The 21,077-nt window shown below is 36.4% G+C and overlaps 1 protein-coding gene across 2 annotated transcripts in view; it reads left to right on the forward strand.

The window, feature by feature from the left end:
* LOC145285867 (uncharacterized) overlaps positions 1-21,077 on the forward strand; it is a 510,918-nt gene that overhangs the window by 222,800 nt on the left and 267,041 nt on the right. For both annotated transcript variants that reach the window (XM_080134312.1, XM_080134311.1), the window contains one exon: positions 4,450-4,654. In XM_080134312.1, coding sequence (XP_079990438.1) covers positions 4,450-4,654 — 205 coding nt within the window. The remainder of the gene's footprint in view (positions 1-4,449; positions 4,655-21,077) is intronic.

Raw genomic sequence — 21,077 nt, forward strand, 5'->3', positions numbered from 1 at the left:
AAAATAAATACAGAATGTTATTGAAAATAAGAAATAAATGGGGAATTGCCATTGTTTAGCTCACACAAAATAGTTAGATATCTGTTTATTGGAAAAGGAATGTAATGATGAAATTTGTTTCTGTTATAAAAATGAAAATTAAAATAAGGAATTTAAAAACGGACAATGGAAAATGTTATTTCTAAAGTGGGTTACGAAAATTAGGTTAGAGGGTCGGCTTTGTAAGAAACACGTGAATAACAATGCATACTTGAACACGGAGGCATGTCATGCCATGTGTTCTGAGAGGCACGTGCTTCGTCATGCAGTGACGTCATGAGTTATGAATTTAGTGAGATAAGTCAGAATCAGTCAGTTAGAAGAAGCGAGAGGAGTCAGATCAGAGAAGCAGAGAGGTTCAGACCGATTCTCGGTTAGAGTCAAGGCACCCTCTGGGAAGCGAGGAGGTTTAGAAATAACCATGTAACAACTTTGAATCCCTGAAATACAGAATCATTTCCGGCCTGTCGAAGAATAAATGATCATGTTTTTTATAACTGCCGTCTTCTGTGTTCATTACAACAAGAAAGGCAACGTGTTTATATTATACTGTCAAACGTAAATGCCAAACTATTTTTTTTTATTACATTTTCACCCCAAACAAGGCACATTGCGACCTTGGTGTAGGGGGCTACTATCAGGGGCAACAACTACTGGGGCACTATGTTGGGATTTGGGCAGCAAGATGTCGGTTCACGTTACACTTGAACTTCTGCATGTCAGTACAGTTAGGGAAGCAGGGACCTGGAATGGAATTCCAAAGTCTAGCGGTTCTGGGGAAGAAACTACTGGAGTAGAAAGATCTTTTACATCTAGGGATTTCTACTGTGTGGGGGTGGGATTTAGCTGCCTGTCGGGTTTGTCGAGGGTGTCTACGTCGTGGGGGAACAAGTGTCTGCAGTTCGTCAGAGCATTCACCATTAAAATACTTGTAGAACAGGCTGAGGGATGCAACGTTTCGTCGATGGGACAGAGGCTGAAGCTTAGATGCCAGTTCAGGGCCTATCAGATTGGCGACACTCTTTTGAACCTCAGTCTATCTATCAAGGTATTCAAAAATCGCTTCTAGTTGAATTACAGACCTGGTTCTCTTGTAGTAACATGTACACTGTCTATTATATATATATATATATATATATATATATATATATATATATATATATATATATATATACAGAACTGTCTCTCTTTATATATACCCTGTTTATGTCTCTAATACTCAACAATATGAACGCTCACAATGAATATATATAATATCTAGCATCTCACAACACTCAACAACATGAACACTCCTAAGACTGTCTCTATCACTATAAGATTCTTACTAACATGAACAAAAACAAATATATAAGTCGCCATCTAAATAAGAACAACGAAACATATAATCACATATTTGGTACCTTATCAAAAATAACACCCACAACATAACAATAGTGCCAATACAGAATTTGTACGTTGTTAAAGATTATTCGCAATTTATATGACTGGAACATGTATTTAAGCAATTAAATCCTATTTCAGTCACGTACATTATTTCCAGTTGAATTGAAAACATGCACTGTGGTCGGATTATCTTCTGTGTGTCCCCCCCCCACGCGAGGAAGACGTTTTACATGACCTTTTCTTTTTTTTTTCTTTTTTTTTTTTTAAACCAACAATAAAATCATACGCGAACACAGACAAAAACAAACAAAAATAAATGCCTATAAAACAAAAATTTCGTCTTTTATCTGCCACCTCGGACTCCCAACAATGCCTAAATTTGCATAATTGCATCATTCTTATATGTGAAGGGTTTCATTTTCGCGCGCCACTGCTTCCCTATAGCGGGCATATGCCAACTGTGGTCGCTGATTTCTATGCTTTTCTGTACAAGTACCGCAAGGGTGGAACAATAAATTTATCGCCCTAAAGAAAAAAAAGACTACAGCTTTATTGAAAAAAATCAATTCAGGTAACTTGATTATGTAATAGAGATAACATCTATTCAATGTAGCCGCCTTCAGCCTCAGTCACCACCTCAATACGAGTCCAGAACTGTGAGCCTTTTCACAAGCGCCAGCGGAAGTTTGGCAAATACTTGGTGGATGGCAGCGATCAGGCTGACTTTGCTATTGTGGGAGGTCATGTTGGTGATGTTCTCGATGTATGATAGCACTCCTTTTGAAGCCAAGCCTAAGTCTCTTTGGTCTTGTGGGCCGGCGCCGAGTCCTGCTGTCACACCCAGAGTCTGCTAGTGGTCACCTAATTTCACCAGGGGATCACCACACTCTTCACCACATCCAGGTACATTTTGATGTTGCCTTTTAAGCAGACTTCGAAGATGTGAGGTGACATGATCTGGTCCTCATTTGAAACCACACCAAAAACCGGTCGTCGGATGCATTGAACTGTGCCCTCAAGCATTGAACCATCTGGATTTGCATTTTGAGGGTCCTGGTAATGGTCATGTTGTCATAACTTGGATCGGTAGAGAGCAACAGCGCATTTCTGATCTTGCTCATTGAACATTGTTTCACTTTCAGACATGATAGAAGGCTCCTATTGCTCTTGGGATTTGTACACAACTGACCAACTAGTAGAATGTCTACAATAAAAAAAGAAAACCGGTTTTCATCAAACGGAAATGGAATCGTGTCTTTTCTAGGGGACAATTTTATTGTTCTAACCTGTTGCATTTTAATACTTAGAGTTTGTGTGCCTGTGTAATATATATAACATGGAAAGGTTGACGACCTAAAATTCAGTGTTTCGCCCAGCTGTTGGCTTATGGCTTTATTAAGAGAGAAAAGGCTAAAAGTGGCAAGAATAAGAATTTTGGGGGGAATATATATAGTGCTAGAGTATATAATATATATATATATAATTTTTTTTTTTTTCTCAATGTAATTTACTCAGATATACTTTTTCATCAGAATTTCAAATAAGAAATTGACTTCCAAAATAACCTATCTCTCGTTAGGTTTTTATTTATCTGCTTTTTTTTTTTCACTTTCTATGCTGTCATTAACATTCTCCTGTGAACTGAAGCTGTTATCTCAACTGTTCTGCATCTATTGACATAAGAACTCTCCTCCATCATTCCAACATAAGCATACCATCATTATATCGATGACGATGAGTCTCCTTGCTGCTTCCATTACTTGGAAACCTGGGTAGAAAGTCCCAGTCAAGAATCCATTCTTGACAGTCAGCCCAACAGGTGCGGGGCCAGAAACTAGCTCAGTACCTGTCGGACTGAGATATGCTGCCTGGGTATTATGTAGGAGGATACTCTCCCAGACCTTGCCACCCGGCTTTCGGGTGGGGCAAGTTTATTGCTTATTGCCTGAGGCGCCCCTACTGGGAAATGTTGGCAGGAATGGCCAGGCAATTTTTGATGAGCCATTGTGTCCCTCCTTTAGGGGCGCTGGCTGGACATCCCCACTTTCCGACTTTGTGTCACGTCTTGCTAAGGTGGGTAGCAAGTAAATATCTACCATCCAGTCTTATATTCTACACACATCTCCCTACACTGTCAATCTTATGGAGGTCATCTATTATATAAAGGGCAAAATGGACGCAAGCGTTTATGTCCACAAAAGGCTTTTTGCGCCGGTTAGATTCCGCGAGAAGTTTTCGCATACTTCCCTGATCATAATATCTCAGATTTGCAAACGGACATCGTCTCTATTTTTTTTTTTTTTTTTTTTTTTTTTTTGATCGAGTTAAATAAATTCCCACCATGTCGTCATCTCGGCTGTTCGTTTGTCTTTTTTGTATAAATAGAGCAAAACTACTTGAATGCAAATGTCTGGCCTTTGGCTCGGGTAGTATATGTCCTGTAATTGGTTCTTGGTCAATGTGGGGGAAACCCTTCATGCTGAGACAATTACTATTTATTTGGCTACTGCCAGAGTGCCCCCTTTTTGGGAGGGTGGGGCTGGTTCCCCCCCCCCTCCACATTAAAAACGACCTTGTGTCTAATTTGCTTTCATGGGAGGCTTAAAAGCAACGCCATTTTTTTTTTTTTTTTTTTGATTGACTGTTAAATTTGAATGCTTTATACTTGCGTTATGGAGTAACGGTAAGACGTCAGCTTTTCTTTCACTTTCTTTTCTGCCTTCGTGTCATGGGTTTGAGCCTACCACTTTTTTTTTCTTTTTTGCTCAACACACACTTCCAAACACCCGGGCAACGCCGGGCATCCATGCTAGTCAGAACTAAGACTGTCTTTAAGACTCTCATTACACATCCATCATGTAATTTTCACATCTTTGAGATGTACAAGATCCCTTACTTTCTTTGAATATTACCTGTGATTAAAGTGATCATTGTTTCGTTTTGTTTGTTTTCAAGTGTAAAATTCCACTGTGAGATTTAATAAAATGTTCCCCCTACTATTTTAACGCTGTTTTCTTCCCTTATCAGGTATTTGGCCCACAACGGAGAGATAAACACGTTGAGAGGAAACGTAAACCTGATGAACGCACGTGAAGGCATCATGTCAAGTACAATCTACGGGGATGAGCTCTCTAAATTGTATCCCGTAGTTGAAGAAGGAATGTCCGACTCTGGCTGTGTGGATAATGTCCTGGAATTTTTAATGATGGCTGGAAACAGATCACTACCGGAGGTAAGTTTACTATTTTATTCCATTAAATACTTTATATATATATATATATATATATATATATATATATATATATATATATATATATATATATATACTCCTATAAATTTGGGTTCTTTTGTGTATTTATATTCATATTAAAAACGCTTTTCTCTATGTATTTAAAAAGAAAATACAACTTTGTTATATATCGGTCGTGGAATTGCATTCATCTGCAAAAGATCTAGCTAATTTGCATATTCTGTTGAACATTCCTTTTAATTAATTCCCTATTAGTTTTTTTTTTTTTTTTTTTTCGATTTCCTTATGGGATTATTGTTAAGTTTGCAGGTTGAAACAAGTAACGTAGAAAGCAATACAAATGACGACTCAACAAACAAAGGTAGATCAAATAAGAAGTGTATTAGGAAAAGGTATATTTACAGGATATTTACATAATGGTGTCAAATCGTGGCTTCTGGTGAACACACACTCAGACTAACTGAGTCTTCCTATTTATGTGTAATTACTATCCACATATGCAAATGAATGTGTGCCACTACAACAATTATGATCTTTAGTAAAGTATTATGTGTACTTATATTCATACAGATATTCTACATGATTTATACTTACGTAATATTTGCGTAAAAAGTTTATAGTAAACACAAACTTCTTTCTATATATATTTATGTATGTATAGATATTTTTGTTTAAAAAATTTTGCCTACCAAACTCCTGTCAGTTTTTGGTCTACAAACATGAAACTTAATATATAGGGTATTCGAACCCATGCAAACTTTATATTTGGTTTTTAACCGGTAAAATCGGTGCAAATATTTAAAAATTAAAAAAAATAAAATTTGCCAGGTGAAGGTCGAACGATGGCATTACGAATATGCATGCGTAACCTAATAGCCATTAGTTCATGTTTTAATTTTTAGCCTTCCAGCAAACGTCTTGATAGCTCGGATATTGACGTCAAAGGAAAAAATAAATTGTAAGCTAAACGTTTTGGTTTCGATTCTCGGTGATGGCGCACAAATTTTTAACTTTTTTAAATCCTTAATATATATTGGGTCCAATATAATAAATACGAAATCTGTATTAATCAAAATATCATATTAAGCATATTTTACGACCGGGCAATGCCCGGCGGCCTGCCAGTGTGTGTGTGTGTGTGTGTGTGTGTGTGTACATATATATATATATATATATATATATATTCTTAAGCCTGTATGAACGGAATGGTCTCTACCAAACTATTCTGTCACTTTTTTGTCTAGACTTGAAACTTGATATATATGGGATTCAGACCAGTGTAATAAATTCGATTTGGTTTTTAACTAGTAAAAATAGCTACTAAGAGGTCAAAATATAAAAATTAGAACTGGAAGGCATAAGTCGACAAAATTTATTTATAATGTTTAATATGCATATGGCCTTGGCTCAGATGGTAATGAATAATACTGGAAAGCTATGTGTCTTGGTTTCGATTGTAGCTGATGGCACCCAGGTCATATTTTTTTTATTGGGTGCAATATAATAATCGATAGAGAATTGGCTCTATAATATGTAATGTGCATAAATTAAAATATATTTAAACGTATTTTATGACCGTGCAATGCCAAGCGGCGTGCTAGTATTCATATATACCATCATCAACGTTTCATATTTTAGTTAAGACTTTTTCGAGTCAAGATTACATAGAGAAATACAGAGAAGCTAAAATCTGTAACACCTGGAATGAATGAAAGTGAAATAATACACTAAAAGGGTTTAAGAAGTCGAACAGTTCTATTTCGTCGGTGTAATATCGAGTCGGTAGTCATTTATTTGTTGCTTTATTTAGTATTCAAATAACTCCTACTCAGATAAATGCATACATTATTATCTGACAAACTAAGTTACATAGTCGCTACTCTGAACAAGCTAATGTTTCAGAACAATTGGTTGATCAAAAAACCAAAAGCACCTCCTCAGGCGTCAGAAATAAAGCTTGTCTGCTATTCAAAATAGCTGATTCTTAATTAAAAGGAGAGAAATATATATTTTTTTAATTACGAAATTAAAATATTTACTCGCTAACTTGAAGTGCCAGTGATACAAAATGACATAGATTCAAAAAGGGCGACGGCTAAAAAGAAAGAAATTTGAATTCGACCAAAGATACCACTATGATAAATATCCGCTCCTCGGTGGTGTAACGACCCCTGATGACTTCGTAACCGGCATTCTAGATGCTCTAAAATCTTTTTTCAATGATTTGTTGTTTCTCTTGTCCCACCTTATATTTGATCAATTCAGCTTCTCTTGGGACACCATATATATATATATATATATATATATATATATATATATATATATATATATATATATATATATATATATATATATATAATAATATAAGCTGAATGTCTCTGTGTGTGTGTCTGGTCACGAATAGGCTTCTATATGGTTGACTATTTTAAAAAACTGATTACATATAATAATAGAAGATGTAACGAGACACAGGAATGGGTATGTTTGATCTGGCAAACCATGGTTCATTAAAATTGTGGGGTCTGCGTTCGCGCCTGGTCCACAAAGTATGGAAATAAAAAAATTTTTAAAAAAACATTTACAAGTGTTTTTGATATAGATGTATATAAGAATACTTTGATAAGTATGTTTTAACTTAACTAGGGATGGTATAATAAAACTGTGGGGTCTTAGTTCGCGCCTGGCCTCCATAGAATTGAAATAGACACAAACTTTGATAAAGACTTTCTATATCTATCTGCATAAGTATACTTTGATAATTATGTTTCAGTTTGAAGAAATATGGTATAATAAAATTATGGGGTGTTCGTTCGCGCCTGACCTCCATAGAATAGAAATATGTCACAAAGTTTAACAAGGTTCTTTAATATAGCTATCTCTTTACAACCCTTCCTTTTCATAACCTATCATACTTTAATAAATCAGAGTCCATTTTCTGTAGGCTGCTTTTGAACCCAGTCTACGACGGGTACTTTTGCTAATATATATATATATATATACACACACACACATAAATTCGGTTTTCTTTTGTGTGTATCGATATTCATATTAAAAAGAAAATACAATTTTGTTATATATGGGTTATGGAATTGCATCCACTAAAAAAGATCTAGCTAATTTGCATATTCTTTTAAACATTCATTTTAATTAATTCCCTCTTAGTTTTTCCGGTTTTCTTATAGGATGATAATCTTTAGTTAACTATTACGCGTAATTATATTCATGCAGATATTCTACATGATTTATGCTTGCATAATATTTGCATAAAAAGGTTATAGTAAATGCCAAATTGTTTCCATATATGTTTTATCTATCTATATATCTATAAAAGTGAACGTGTCTGTGTGTGGGTGTGTCTGTGCCTGTGTGTGTGTGTACATTTCCCTATGCAATAACTCTGTCAATTTTAAGACTACAAACTCGAAATTTCATGTACAGGGTACTGAGATTTGGGAAAATCTTTGTGATAGGTTTTCGGCCAGGAATTTGGCTTTTAAGGGGTCAAAGTTCAACGAGTTGACCTTTGAGAACTCTACCAAACCCCTCCGACAATTTTGGTTCTAAACACTTGAAATTTTAGATATAGGTTCCTTGGAGATGGATCTAACTTAATAACTTGATTTGAGCCCAAAACAAATGTTAAGGGGTCATAATAGGGGTCAAATTTAAAAAATTGACCGCTTTTCTTCTTTTTTTTTTTTTTCGTTCAACATACACCTCCAAACACCCGGCCAACGCTGGGCTGAAATGCTAGTATATATATATATATATATATATATTAATTGGTTCTTACACTTCAGTTTCCCCCAGTGCTCTTTATTTCATCAATATTATTTTCATTTAAACTATCGATTTCTCCTGATGCGATCATAGGCTTAAAGATTTCTAGAAAATTTTCCGCCCATTGTTTTTAAGTATATTTATGAATTTTGGAACCTCAAAACATATACATATAAAGTTTAGTTAAAGTGTTGCTATATCATTATGAGATTACATAACACAAATAATTTATCAAATCCATGAAATATCATAAATCTTAAGATATAACAAAATACTGTAGATATGTTTGTACTGATATTTTGGGCACACTGTCATTGACCACATTATATTTTGTTAAAAAATTGCACTTCTGCACATGATGATGATGATGATGATGACTGTTTATGATTATTCACATTGACAGTGGTGCTGCAGCATTATTGAAGTGATGTCTCGTTTTTTGGTTGATTGATTAAATACCAGATTGCAAGCTTTCAAAGCATCATATAATCGTTGCTATTGTTGATCATAAATGTTAGTGTTCGCAGCATGACTATGAGGTGCCTTCAAAAGGTTTCCAGACTTTTGTTTCGTATGGACACTTTTCTTGTTAGTACATAAAACTCTAGTTCCCTTCGAAGTTATCTCCCCCGGCTGCAATACACTTGTACCGTTCCAACAACTTCTGGAAGACCCCACGGAAGTCTTCTTGCGTAAACACAGCCTCTTTAATCTTCTCAATTGTCTCATAGTGACAGCCTCTAAGGTTTTTCTTGAGCTTAAGGAATAACCAAAAGTCACAAGGAGTAAGGTCTAGAGGGAGGGTAGAGAACTCTCTTGGTGCCCATCTTGCTATCATGATAACATCTTTTCTGATCTTCTCTAAGCAACTTTGGGAAAACTTTACACAAATCTTTCACATACTCAGTTCCTCATGAATAATTGTGCATACAGTCTCTACACTGACATCAATGCACTTATTCTCTCTATAGAGACATAACTGTCCTTATCCATGATCCTTTACTTGGCCAATCAACCCTGGTGTTCTGACGTCCTTACACATCCCACACCTCTCATCATCCCTCACAGACTCCCTGCCTTCCTTGAATCTCTTATGCCACTCAAAAACTGATGCATGATTTATATAAGATGGTCCAAAAGCAGTCTGAAGCATTCCATACTTTTGTGTGACATTTTTTTTCAAGTGTAAAACAATTTTATTGCATGTCGCTCTTCTAAATTGTCCTTACGTCCAGATTCAATTTTTGAAATTTATCGGCAGTGACAATGGGGCTTTAGTGGGGTGTATTCCAATTCCTGCTGTTCATTTGAATCTGAAATCATAAAAATTGGTCAGTCATCTCATAGGATGTATAGCAATGACGTAGTTAATTTTCAAGTGTCTACGACAATTTTAAATGCCTGTACAAAAAATGTCTGGAAACTTATTGAAGGCACCTTGTATCTAAGACATCTAAGACAAGTAAACATCTAATCGAAATTCCACCAAACACACATAACCTTAGAGGTTTGAATCATTTTGACCAATTTTATGCCACATGTTTGTTGACAGCCTTCTGTTTCTACATTACTATTTTATTTTGTCATTACTTTTGCACTGTTTTTTTTTGTTGTTTTTTGTTTTTGTTTTTTGTTTTTTTGTTTTTGTTTTTTTGTTTTTATTTTTTGTTTTTGTTTTTGTTCTTGTTTTTTGTTTGTTTTTGTTTTTGTTTTTTGTTTTTTTTTGTTTTTGTTTTTTTTCTGTTCTTGTTTTTTGTTTTTGTTTTTTGTTTTTTGTTCTTGTTTTTTGTTTTTTTGAGTATTTTTTTTTGTTTTGTTTATTTTTTTGTTTTTTTTGTTTTTGTTTTTTGTTTTTTGTTTTTGTTTTTGTTTTTTGTTTTTTTTGTTTGTTTTTTGTTTTTGTTTTGTTTTGTTTTTTTTGTTTTTTTTTTATTATTTTTTTTGTTTATTTTTTGTTTATTTTTTGTTTATTTTTTGTTTTTGTTTTTTGTTTTTGTTTTTTGTTTTTTTGTTTTTTGTTTTTGTTTTTTGTTTTTTTGTTTTTGTTTTTGTTTTTGTTTTTTGTTTTTGTTTTTTTTCACAGGAAACGTAAAATGGCCTTAATTGTCTTTTTTTCTTTTTTTTTTGTTCTTCATTCTTTATCAAAGCTATAAAATAAGGAATGTTTATAATTTATATTAAGATTCCTGAGCAACACCAGTTAGTGACAGATAGTTTAGAATGATATTAAACTATCTGTATTATTTGTTTGTTTTTTTCAAACTATTGTTTTCATCTTTAATGTTATTTCCGCAATGTTTCGGTCAATGTAACCTCCAACCTTCTTCCGGTGTATCTTGTTCAACTCACAGAATCTTTCTGTTGAACTCAAGAATTTGCACAGAATTTCGAATGGAGTTCTTTGCTTACTCCACAGGGGTAGCATGTTCTCATTCCATCAACTATGACTGGGATGAAACTCAAAGCTTCAATTGTAAAGTTACACTCTTCTGGAGGTTGAAGGCTTGATCTTCAGTGCGAGCGACACTCAAAATAGAGCAGTCATCACTTATCAAGACTTAGAGGTCACTCGAGGATAAGGGTTAATGAGTGTACAGTGGTCAAGAGGAACATGTCAGTCATTGTTAGTAGTGGAAATTTGGTAAATTGGATTACTTAAGGGGACGGCTTATCAAGAATTTGTTCATGTTGGACTTAGTGTCGCCCGCACTGAGGATCAAGCCTTCAACCTCCAGAAGAATGTAACTTTACAACTGAATTTTACCAAGTACTTTGCTCATTACGTCACGGATCCTTTCAGACAATTCTAACGTACTGGATAAAGTACTTGGCAAGTTCCCGAGTTTGACAAGATACACCTGAAGAAGGTCGAAGGTTTACATCGACTGAAACGTTGTGCAAATAACACTCCAGATGAGAACAGCAGTCAGAGAGAACCAAATAATCAATCCTCATCTCAAAAATGCAAAAACGTAAACTTAACTGGTGTTGCCAAGGATCATTATTATTATTTTGCGGGACTTTGCTGTATGCTCGGGTACCCGCTTTGCAAACACTCTTGCAGCAAGTTACTTAAATTCAACTATGAACTTTAAAGCAAATAAGTTATATCAAAGTTGACAATTATATTGCTCCACATAAAAATTGAAACAATTGCAAAGAATCACAATGGTCAGCATTTGTTTAATTGGTTTAGGGGATGGGGGTGGAGGAGGGTGATCTGATTCAAATTCACAAAGTTAGTCGGCAACATAATAGCGACTCCCGAAATGGTGACGAACCCCAATTTGGTGTGCACTATCTCTAGGTGGGAGAGTTTATGAAGGGTCGCACTAAATATGATCTTCACCTTGAAAAATAGTGTGCATCATCCCGAGGTCGGAGACCAATATGTCCGGTTTGGTCACGATCTGTCTAGTGGTTTGAGCTGTAGGAAAGTATATATATATAGGCTATTACCTTGACTTTAACCATGACCATCATCATCCCAGGTTTGGTCATGATCGGTTCAGTGGTGTGGGCTGTAGGAGAGTTGTACACACACACGAACGCTACTACTTTATATATATATATATATATATATATATATATATATATATTACACACACATCCACCCACACAGAAATAAAAAGGAATACAGTTATGTGTTCACGTCTGTATTTACATTTAATAATTTTTTTTTTTTTTTTTTTTACATTTTCACCCCAAACAAGGCACATTGCCACTTTGGTGAAGGGGGCTACTATCAGGGGCAACAACTACTGGAGTACTATGTAGGGATTTGGGCAGCAAGATGTCGGTTCACATTACACTTGAACTTCTGCATGTCAGTACAGTTAGAAGCAGGGACCTGAAATGAAATTCCAGAGTCTAGCGGTTTTGGGGAAGAAACTACTGGAGTAGAAAGATCTTTTACCTCTAGGGATCTCTACTGTGTGGGAGTGGGATTTAGCTGCCTGTCGGGTTTGTCGAGGGTATTTACGTCGTGAAGGCACAAGTGATTGCAGTTCGTCAGAGCATTCACCATTAAAATACTTGTAGATCAGGCAGAGGAATGCAACATTTCGTTGATGGGACAGAGGCTGAAGCTTAGATGACAGTTCAGGGCCTATTAGGTTGGCGACTCTCCTTTGAACCTTGTCTAGCGGCGAGAGACTAGTAGCAGATGCACCAGCCCAAATATGACAGCAATACTCCATACATGGGCGAATGGTGGCCTTATGGAGGTACAGGATACTTTCGGGTGTCAGTAGTTTTCTAGCACGGTAGAGAGAGCCTACCTTCTTCACAGTATAAAAATACTATTCCGGTGTGTTCCTTTTTATTTCTCTATTTTATCAGAATACTATTTCCATTGTTCTTCTTATTCTGTTGAAATGGAATACCAAACTTTAAAGCAAAAGTTGCGAGTTTTTTTGCTTAAATGTAAATAAAAACGTGAACACATCACTCGATTTGTTCCTTTTTATTTCTCTACTAGACTACTCGTGACCCGTTGGGTCAGTATGTTAGCTACGGAATTCATGCATGAGCGTGACACTTGTGACGTAAAGAAAATAGTTTTTTTTTTTTTTGTTTTGACATAACAGAAACATTTCTATGAAAGTATATTAAAATGAAAAATCACGGACGGGTCACTCAAACATGAAAAAAAATTCTCCCTATTCATGTAAAGTTACCTATTTTTCCGAATAATCGCTCAAAAAATCGAAAATTAAACATGATTTTCCTACGAATCGAACGCCAAAAGTCATTTAGCAGCAAAAACGCACATGAACCTACCGATAACAAATATAAGAATGAAAAACCGATATTGGAATCCTTCAACCAATTTATAGAAACTTAAAATCTAAAAACAAATAATTAATAAAACCTGAAGCAAAAAAATAAAACCTAAATAAATAAAATAAAACTAATATTGAAACAGATTAGTAAATGTGTCAACAAATTCACCGATCTCACACAACTATTTTGTATCTAGAAATGTAAAATAAAAAAAGAAGGAAGGAAAGAAAAGGGACGGATAGAGAGAGTAGTAGTAGCCTTGGCTTTACTACAATTATTCTTATGTTTGTCAACGGGTTAAAGTTGTTTAGTTGTAAGAAAATAGCGACAGTATTGTTGTAATAAAGAATAGTTGCAAAACAGCCCCACTCTTCCCATGTTAAATAATAATTTCAAAATAATAACGTTAATATTTTAGTGCACAAGTAAAAATCTGCAAAAGAAGCTATTTGTGTTTGTTTGTTTACGTTATTATGGGTTAATGTTTATGCGTGCATACGCAACCGGATGTCGTAAACCGGAAAGTGGGTTACATCACTCGTTACAAGGTCATTTGAGTTTTATAATTATATAGATTTTATCGGAATACTATTTCCATTATTCTCATCATATATATATATATATATATATATATATATATATATATATATATATATATATATTATTTTTATTTTTAAATCGATCGAATGCATTACACAAATAGTCATCCAATTAAATTTTGTTTGTATTCAATGAAATAAAGTATGAAGAGATTGTTTCGCATATTCACTATTTTAAACAAGTATTTTTTTTTGTTACTGAATATATGGCTCTTTTGTACTATATATAAACTCCACTCTCTCTCTCTCTCTCTCTCTCTTCTTCTTCTTCTTCTTCTTCTTCCCCGCTCTCTATATTATTTGTACAGTGTTTTCTTTGTTTTTGTTTTCATAAACTTATGTAACATTTCTGTTGGCTTTTTTTTTTTTTTTTTAAATTTTTTTTTTATTACATTTTCACCCCAAACAAGGCAAATTGCCACTTTGGTGTAGGGGGCTACTATGTAGGGATTTGGGCAGCAAGATGTCGGTTCACGTTACACTTGAACTTCTGCACGTCAGTACTGTTGGGGAAGCAGGGACCTGGAATGGAATTCCAGAGTCTAGCGGTTCTGGGGAAGAAACTATTGGAGTAAAAAGATCTTTTACCTCTAGGGATCTCTACAGTGTGGGGGTGGGATTTAGCAGCCTGTTGGGTTTGTCGAGGGTGCTCACGTCGTGGGGGCACAAGTGATTGCAGTTCGTCAGAGCATTCACCACTAAAATACTTGTAGAAAAGGCAGAGGGATGCAACATTTCGTCGATGGGAGAGAGACTGAAGCTTAGATGCCAGTTCAGGGTCTATCAGGTTTGCGACTCTCTTTTGAACCTTGTCAAGAAGCGAGAGACTAGTAGCAGATGCACCAGCCCAGATGTGACAGCAATACTCCATACATGGGCGAATGGTGGCCTTATAGAGGTACAGGATACTTTCGGGTGTCAGTAGTTGTCTAGAACGGTACAGAGAGCCTACCTTTTTTGCAGCGGCCCTGGCAATGCCTTCAATGTAATTGTTCCAACTCATGTTTCCTGTGAACGTTAGGCCAAGGAGTTTGAAAGATGTACTCTCAGATAGAGTCGTTGGCCATTGCTATAGGTGGTAGAGAGGGTTTCTTGTAATTGTTGAATGAAACTAGTTTAGTCTTGGCAGCATTGAACGCGACCAACCACTTTTGTCCCCATTCCACCACAGGCTAGGTTAAGAAAAATCGTGCACGGAAAGTCGTATTTCGTGAATTCTTGTCTCTGTGTCTGTTTTTATTTCTCCCTCCCTTCCTCTTATTATCACTAGGGCTATGACAACAGCATATTCTTTTCATTGATTTGACTCTCGAGTATATATCCGACAGTTAATCAACCGAGAACCACATCACTCTACATAAAAGCATATAAGATATCAACGGATACAAACTCGAGTCAAAACAATGAAAAGAATATGCTGTTGTCCCAGCCCTAATTATCACATACGCGCTATATGTTAAGAAATCCAAGTGTGTTCATAATTTTAACTTTCTCCACTCTATGCATTTTTCACTGCCAGGTGTTTGTCTTCTTTGCCTCCAATTTTTATTTTTCTAATTGAAATCGTCTCATTGACCAATGTGGCCAATGAAAACGCTTGAAACATGATTGAAAACCCGTGTAAATGAAAAAAATTGTTATAAAATTAGTAAATTAGAGTAGCAGGAAAAGAACTAGGAACCAAGAGAAGGAGAGGGGGGTTATCTCGTCCAGCTCTTGTAAACAAAAGAAAAACCGTTGATCGGATTAAATTTAATAGGCTAAAAATCGACTTGAAAAAAAAAGTAAAATGGTAACTCTATCTTCGTCACGTCATCACAAATGCCACATAGTCTTGGTCGCGGCGCCACAAATGTAACACATATTTCACAGATGTATAGAACTCACGACGGAGCCAGCAGATATGGGATATGTGGGGTGTGAGTCGGCATTCACTAATTCGTAGTTGGAATCCGTCAATATTAGAGATCATGGTTGCAGGTGCAAGGATATCTAGAAGTCGAAAGTTGTAGAGTATACCTGGGACCGTTAAAGAAAAATTTTACGAGATCTCCGACCTACAGAAGGGTCTTATCGGGTCACATCCACATCCATACCGATTTAAAAGGCGTGAACAACTTCAGAAAAATAACGACATTCGAATAAGAACTCTAGATCGCTGCACTGGGATTAAAATAACATTTATTAGCCTGTTTAAGAAAAAGTAATTCAAATTATCTTTACGCCAAGGTATTTGTGTCAAATGTTCATTAGACAGTCCTTGATAGTGTGTGTCTCAAAGAAAGGGCAAAAAGACTATGATTATGGATTTTGTGGGAACATGATGAGAATTAGCAGCGAACCGGATGTTAACGCATCCACCATGAGAGACAAAATAAAAAAAATCATCTTTTGCACATGGCTCCACGCATCGCTTCCGCTTGGGAAGAAAAAAATAAGATAACCACAAAATAATTATCGACCAATGGCAGAGCTCCGCGCCTAAAATAAACACCTCAAATATCACAGTCGCTGGGAGCCGGTTTGCCACTATAAAATGAGGGGACCAAAAGGAAAGGGAAGTGGAGATTCGCCCTGCTGCGTCAGTGAACGCACGGACAGATTCTCCCACCCGACCTAAAGAGATGAAGAAGAAAAAGAAATAAGGCACCAGTGAACTGAAGCCGACTACGACCTCATGTTATGGGCCAAACGCCTTCAATTCTAAACAATGCCTAATTCATACAAACCAAAGAAGAGAGGATGAAAAAGAAGACGAAGACGCTGGGCTGCTAGCTGCTGATGAAAAAGTCACTCGCTTTCCAGTTACAAGCCGGGACACGCATCACCGACAACAGGATAACCAGCCTACGCTCACCATCTCCATCGTCCAAAAGATAAGTTACATTTTACGAACATTCATTCCTCGTCAATTCATACATACCTACAAACATTTTACGAACATTCATCTCCTTCGTTAAATCACATTCCATCCTACGAACATTTTGCCTCTCCTAATACAAATTATTGGTAGTAAATAAAATCGGTTCTCAACCTTCAATATTCGTCTGTCTTTAATTATATGGAGTCAGAATCTACACACTTTCAACGTTATTCATTTCATGTATTCTTGGTTGTGGCCTCTATGGCATCCTTTCTCACCTCTAATCCTTTTCATAAAACTCGAGGCCATAATTTTCATGTTGAGAAGGAACACATGTGATTATTTTCTGGAGGGAAAAGAAAGTAGTCATTAAAATATGTCTGCCTACGTGTTAAGTGGCGCGCGTGCGTGTGTGTGTGTGTGTGTGTGTGTGTGTGTGTGTGTGTGTGTGTGTTCAATGCATACGAAAATAGCAGTTTGAGATAACAGGGTTGTCAATAAAAATAAATCTCGTTAGATATGATATTTTTTTTCCATATGGAGAATATAAGGTGCGTAACACGTGGGAAATCCTGTTATGTAATTTAACGTCCCATAAGGTCGAGCTGAGGAAATCTTTAGAGAAACTGTTGAAAAGAATTAATTCTCATTTGATACGGTACTTTCCGTGATGAGTTGAGGTGTATGATTTGCGCGAAGTCATGTTGGTGATTTTACGTCCCGCAAAACGGATTTACACATGCAAAAGCTCATATAGTGGATATTCCAGAATATTCCGGATTATTTGTTGTATCACTACGCGCAATGTAGTCCCTTTATCGCATGTGTGCAGATAGGCAAATCATGACGTAAGCTTATGTGTACTTAACGCACGTGCATGTTGAAACCGGTGATTGCATTTAGAATGTCTCCGCCGAAAGTTTGTTCCGGCCACATATAGCGGATGCTACAGATGTATCGCCACAAGACTACAGATGTAACCTATGTCCCACAGATGTATGATAGTCTCGTCGTAGTATCACACATGCAACCATATACCACATCATGGGACCACAAATGTAACTTGGCCTTCAGAATCGCCACAAAATAAGAAAAAATTAATTAGAATACAAATCAATATTTTTCCTATCAAACTGATGAAACAATTTCTTATCTGGCTTCTGGATTAAGATTGAGAAAAAGCTGTCGTACCAGTCGACAATCAGACAGTTTGAGCCGCTTTGAAGTTGACGTCATTTTCTTCTGTCGGGATGGGGTATTGTTCTATGCTATCCTAGAAGGTCTACACTCCAAGGTTTTACCTTTTCACACTTTGGGAAAGGAGTAGATTATTCGTACTTGCATGAGGCACCCCTAGTGAGGAATGCCAATGAAACCGCGTAGACATTTTTGTAGGCCAGAGCAAATACGCCTCTTGTGCACTGGCTTTTCACTACCCGCTATCTGACAATGTGTCAAACCTTCCTGTGTTGAAAGGGAAATAAAAGCTATATCGGTCAACAGTATGGGAGGAAATCTTAGTCTGCATTTTATATATATATATATATATATATATATATATATGACAATAAATCATTTAGCTTTGATTGAGCAATAAATTGTACCAAATTAATAAACAATGTTACTAAAAATCATCAGAAAATTAGAAAAACCTTTTGATTCAACCTTGTGCATACTATAAAACATATTGAACACTCCCATTATTTGGGTCGATGTAATCTCCGACCTTCTCCAAGAGTATTTTGTCGAACTCGGGAATCTGCATGGAATTTCGAAAAGAACCGATTATTTAATCCATAGGGGTAGCATGCTTTTTATTCCATCAGTTATAACTGGGTTAAAGTCCTTTTTTTTTTCTTCTTTTTTTTTTTTTTTTTACACAGTGGTCACCACTTATCAAGGCCCGGAAGCCACTCAGGGATAAGGGTTATTGCAAGTACAGTACTTTAGTGTGGAGATTTAATGAAGTGTTCACTTAAGGGGGCGGTTCATCAGGAATTTGTCCTAAATGATTCACAATTGTATTTTAGTGTTGCTTGCACTGAGGATTGAACCTTTAATCTCCAGAAGATTCTGACTTATGACTGATTTTTACCAAGTATTTTATCCATTACTCGACAGGTTCTTGCAGTTGACATTAAAAATACAATTGCCAATTACTTTGTACTTCTGCCCAATCATGTCTAACAGAATGAGAGCATGCTACTTCTGTGGATTAAATAAAAGGCTCCATTCTACATTTCGTGCAGGTTCCCGGGTTTGGCAGAAAGGTTCCCAGGTTTGACAGAAATATCTCCTCGCGCACAAGAGATGTCTCCTCGCGCACAAGAGATGTCTCCTCGCGCACACGAGATGTCTCCTCGCGCACACGAGATGTCTCCTCGCGCACACGAGATGTCTCCTCGCGCACACGAGATGTCTCCTCGCGCACAAGAGATGTCTCATCGCGCACAAGAGATGTCTCATAGCGCACAAGAGATGTCTCATAGCGCACAAGAGATGTCTCCTAGCGCACAAGAGATGTCTCTTCGCCCACAACAAATATTTCCGCGTTCGACAAGATACATATGAAGAAGGTCAAAGATTACATCGACCAAAACGTTGTGCTAATCAAACTCAAGATGAGAACAGTGATCCAAATAACTCAATTAATCAATCCTCATCTCAACAATCCACAAACATACATTGAACATGTTCAGTCATCAGACGAGAGAAATAAACAGTTGATTGCTTTGCAAAGAAAAAATATTTATGCCAGTTATTTTATGACAACTGCGTTATAAATAAAATAAAATGCTTTTGTGATAGTGCTTAATGGCTTCGAGACAGATGGTCGCTTTGTTTCTGATTTACGTAATACACATAAACCAAGAAACATTTAATAGCCAAATGGAATATGTAAAGTGGGTATCGCAATAATTTAACATATGGGACAGATGTAAATTTATGGATTCCAACAGCTTTTATTCTACTTTTTCCTTCACTTAAATTGAATACCCTGCAGTGAAATCGATATGACTTCATAATAAAGATATTTGCTGCTTCCATCTTTTAACTCTTATAAAAAAAAAAAGTACCTGAAAAATTGAAAATTGAATAAAAGAATCGATTAGCAAAAAAGCTATCGATTTTGTTTAATCAAACTTGTTTGATAAATAATATCCTCTCAACTGTCAAATCAATCTGATAGCTTAAAGTAGTTGTTGACGAGCAGAAGTTTGAAGCTCGTATCAATGCCATTGTGCCTCAAGGATCTATTCTTGATTTTTCACAAATCATATTCTGAGATCACTCGTTGACATCAATGCAGAAAAGAACTATTGATGGCAACACTTCGAATATACAGCATAATCACATTGATACACTTGTTTCCATCAGATCACCGAAGTTAAGCAACGTTGAGCCTGGTCATTATTAAAATGGGTGACCAATTTGGGAATTCCAGGTGCTATGTAGGAGGACGTCGACACCTCCTTGCAAGAGTTGCAAAAACCTAACATCATCTCCCTTAACAGAGATATACATTTGATTGGGAACCGCTTGTGAATTTTATACTCTCATGGAACTTCCTCCTTTATAGGAAGCCATCCATCTATAGCCTTGAGCCCCTGGAATGGCATAGGTCATCTACAACTTTGTAGATGCTTTTGTAGCGAGGAGTTTGTTTTTTCGACGTGAGGGTGCTGGCTCCACGCCCAACGTTCCCAGAAGGTACGTACAATGCCTAGCTCTCCCAAATGGTCACCCATCTGATACTGGCTAGGCTCAACGTTGCTTAACATCGGTGATCTGGTGAGAACCGGTGTGTCAACGTGATTGTGCGGTACTTTTATAAGAAGCCGGTTAAACCCAAATAGGGCTCGTATCGTTTCACACATACACATATACATACATACACACGCACACACACATAAATACATACACACGCGCACACACACATACATACATACATACGCACACATACATACATACGCGCACGCACACACACACACACACACACACACGCACAACACATAGATGTAAGCACACGCACGCACGCACATGCATACACACACATGCATTCACACTAGCGTGCACAAATACACACTTCGAAGAGTATTGATAACAAAAATCTTCCTGACTCTGTTTCAACTTGGAGCACGTGAGGTAATGACGGGAGAGAAGTAACTTACTTTTAACACTCTTTAAAACCAAGCTACTCTCCTTTCGCCACGAACGCTCGGCTCATTTCTCCGCAAAGGAAATGAATATGAGGTACCGTTTAGATGCTCGAGATGATTGCCGATAAATTGATAAAGTGCGAATGTTGATTAGTTGAATTTTTTTTTTTTTTTGATGTGGTGAATCTATCGAAAGAAAGGATGGTTTTAATTTCACA

Source organism: Euprymna scolopes, chromosome 10 (genome assembly GCF_053919585.1).
Source record: "Euprymna scolopes isolate OS-2025 chromosome 10, ASM5391958v1, whole genome shotgun sequence".
NCBI classification, from domain to species: Eukaryota; Metazoa; Mollusca; class Cephalopoda; order Sepiida; family Sepiolidae; genus Euprymna; species Euprymna scolopes.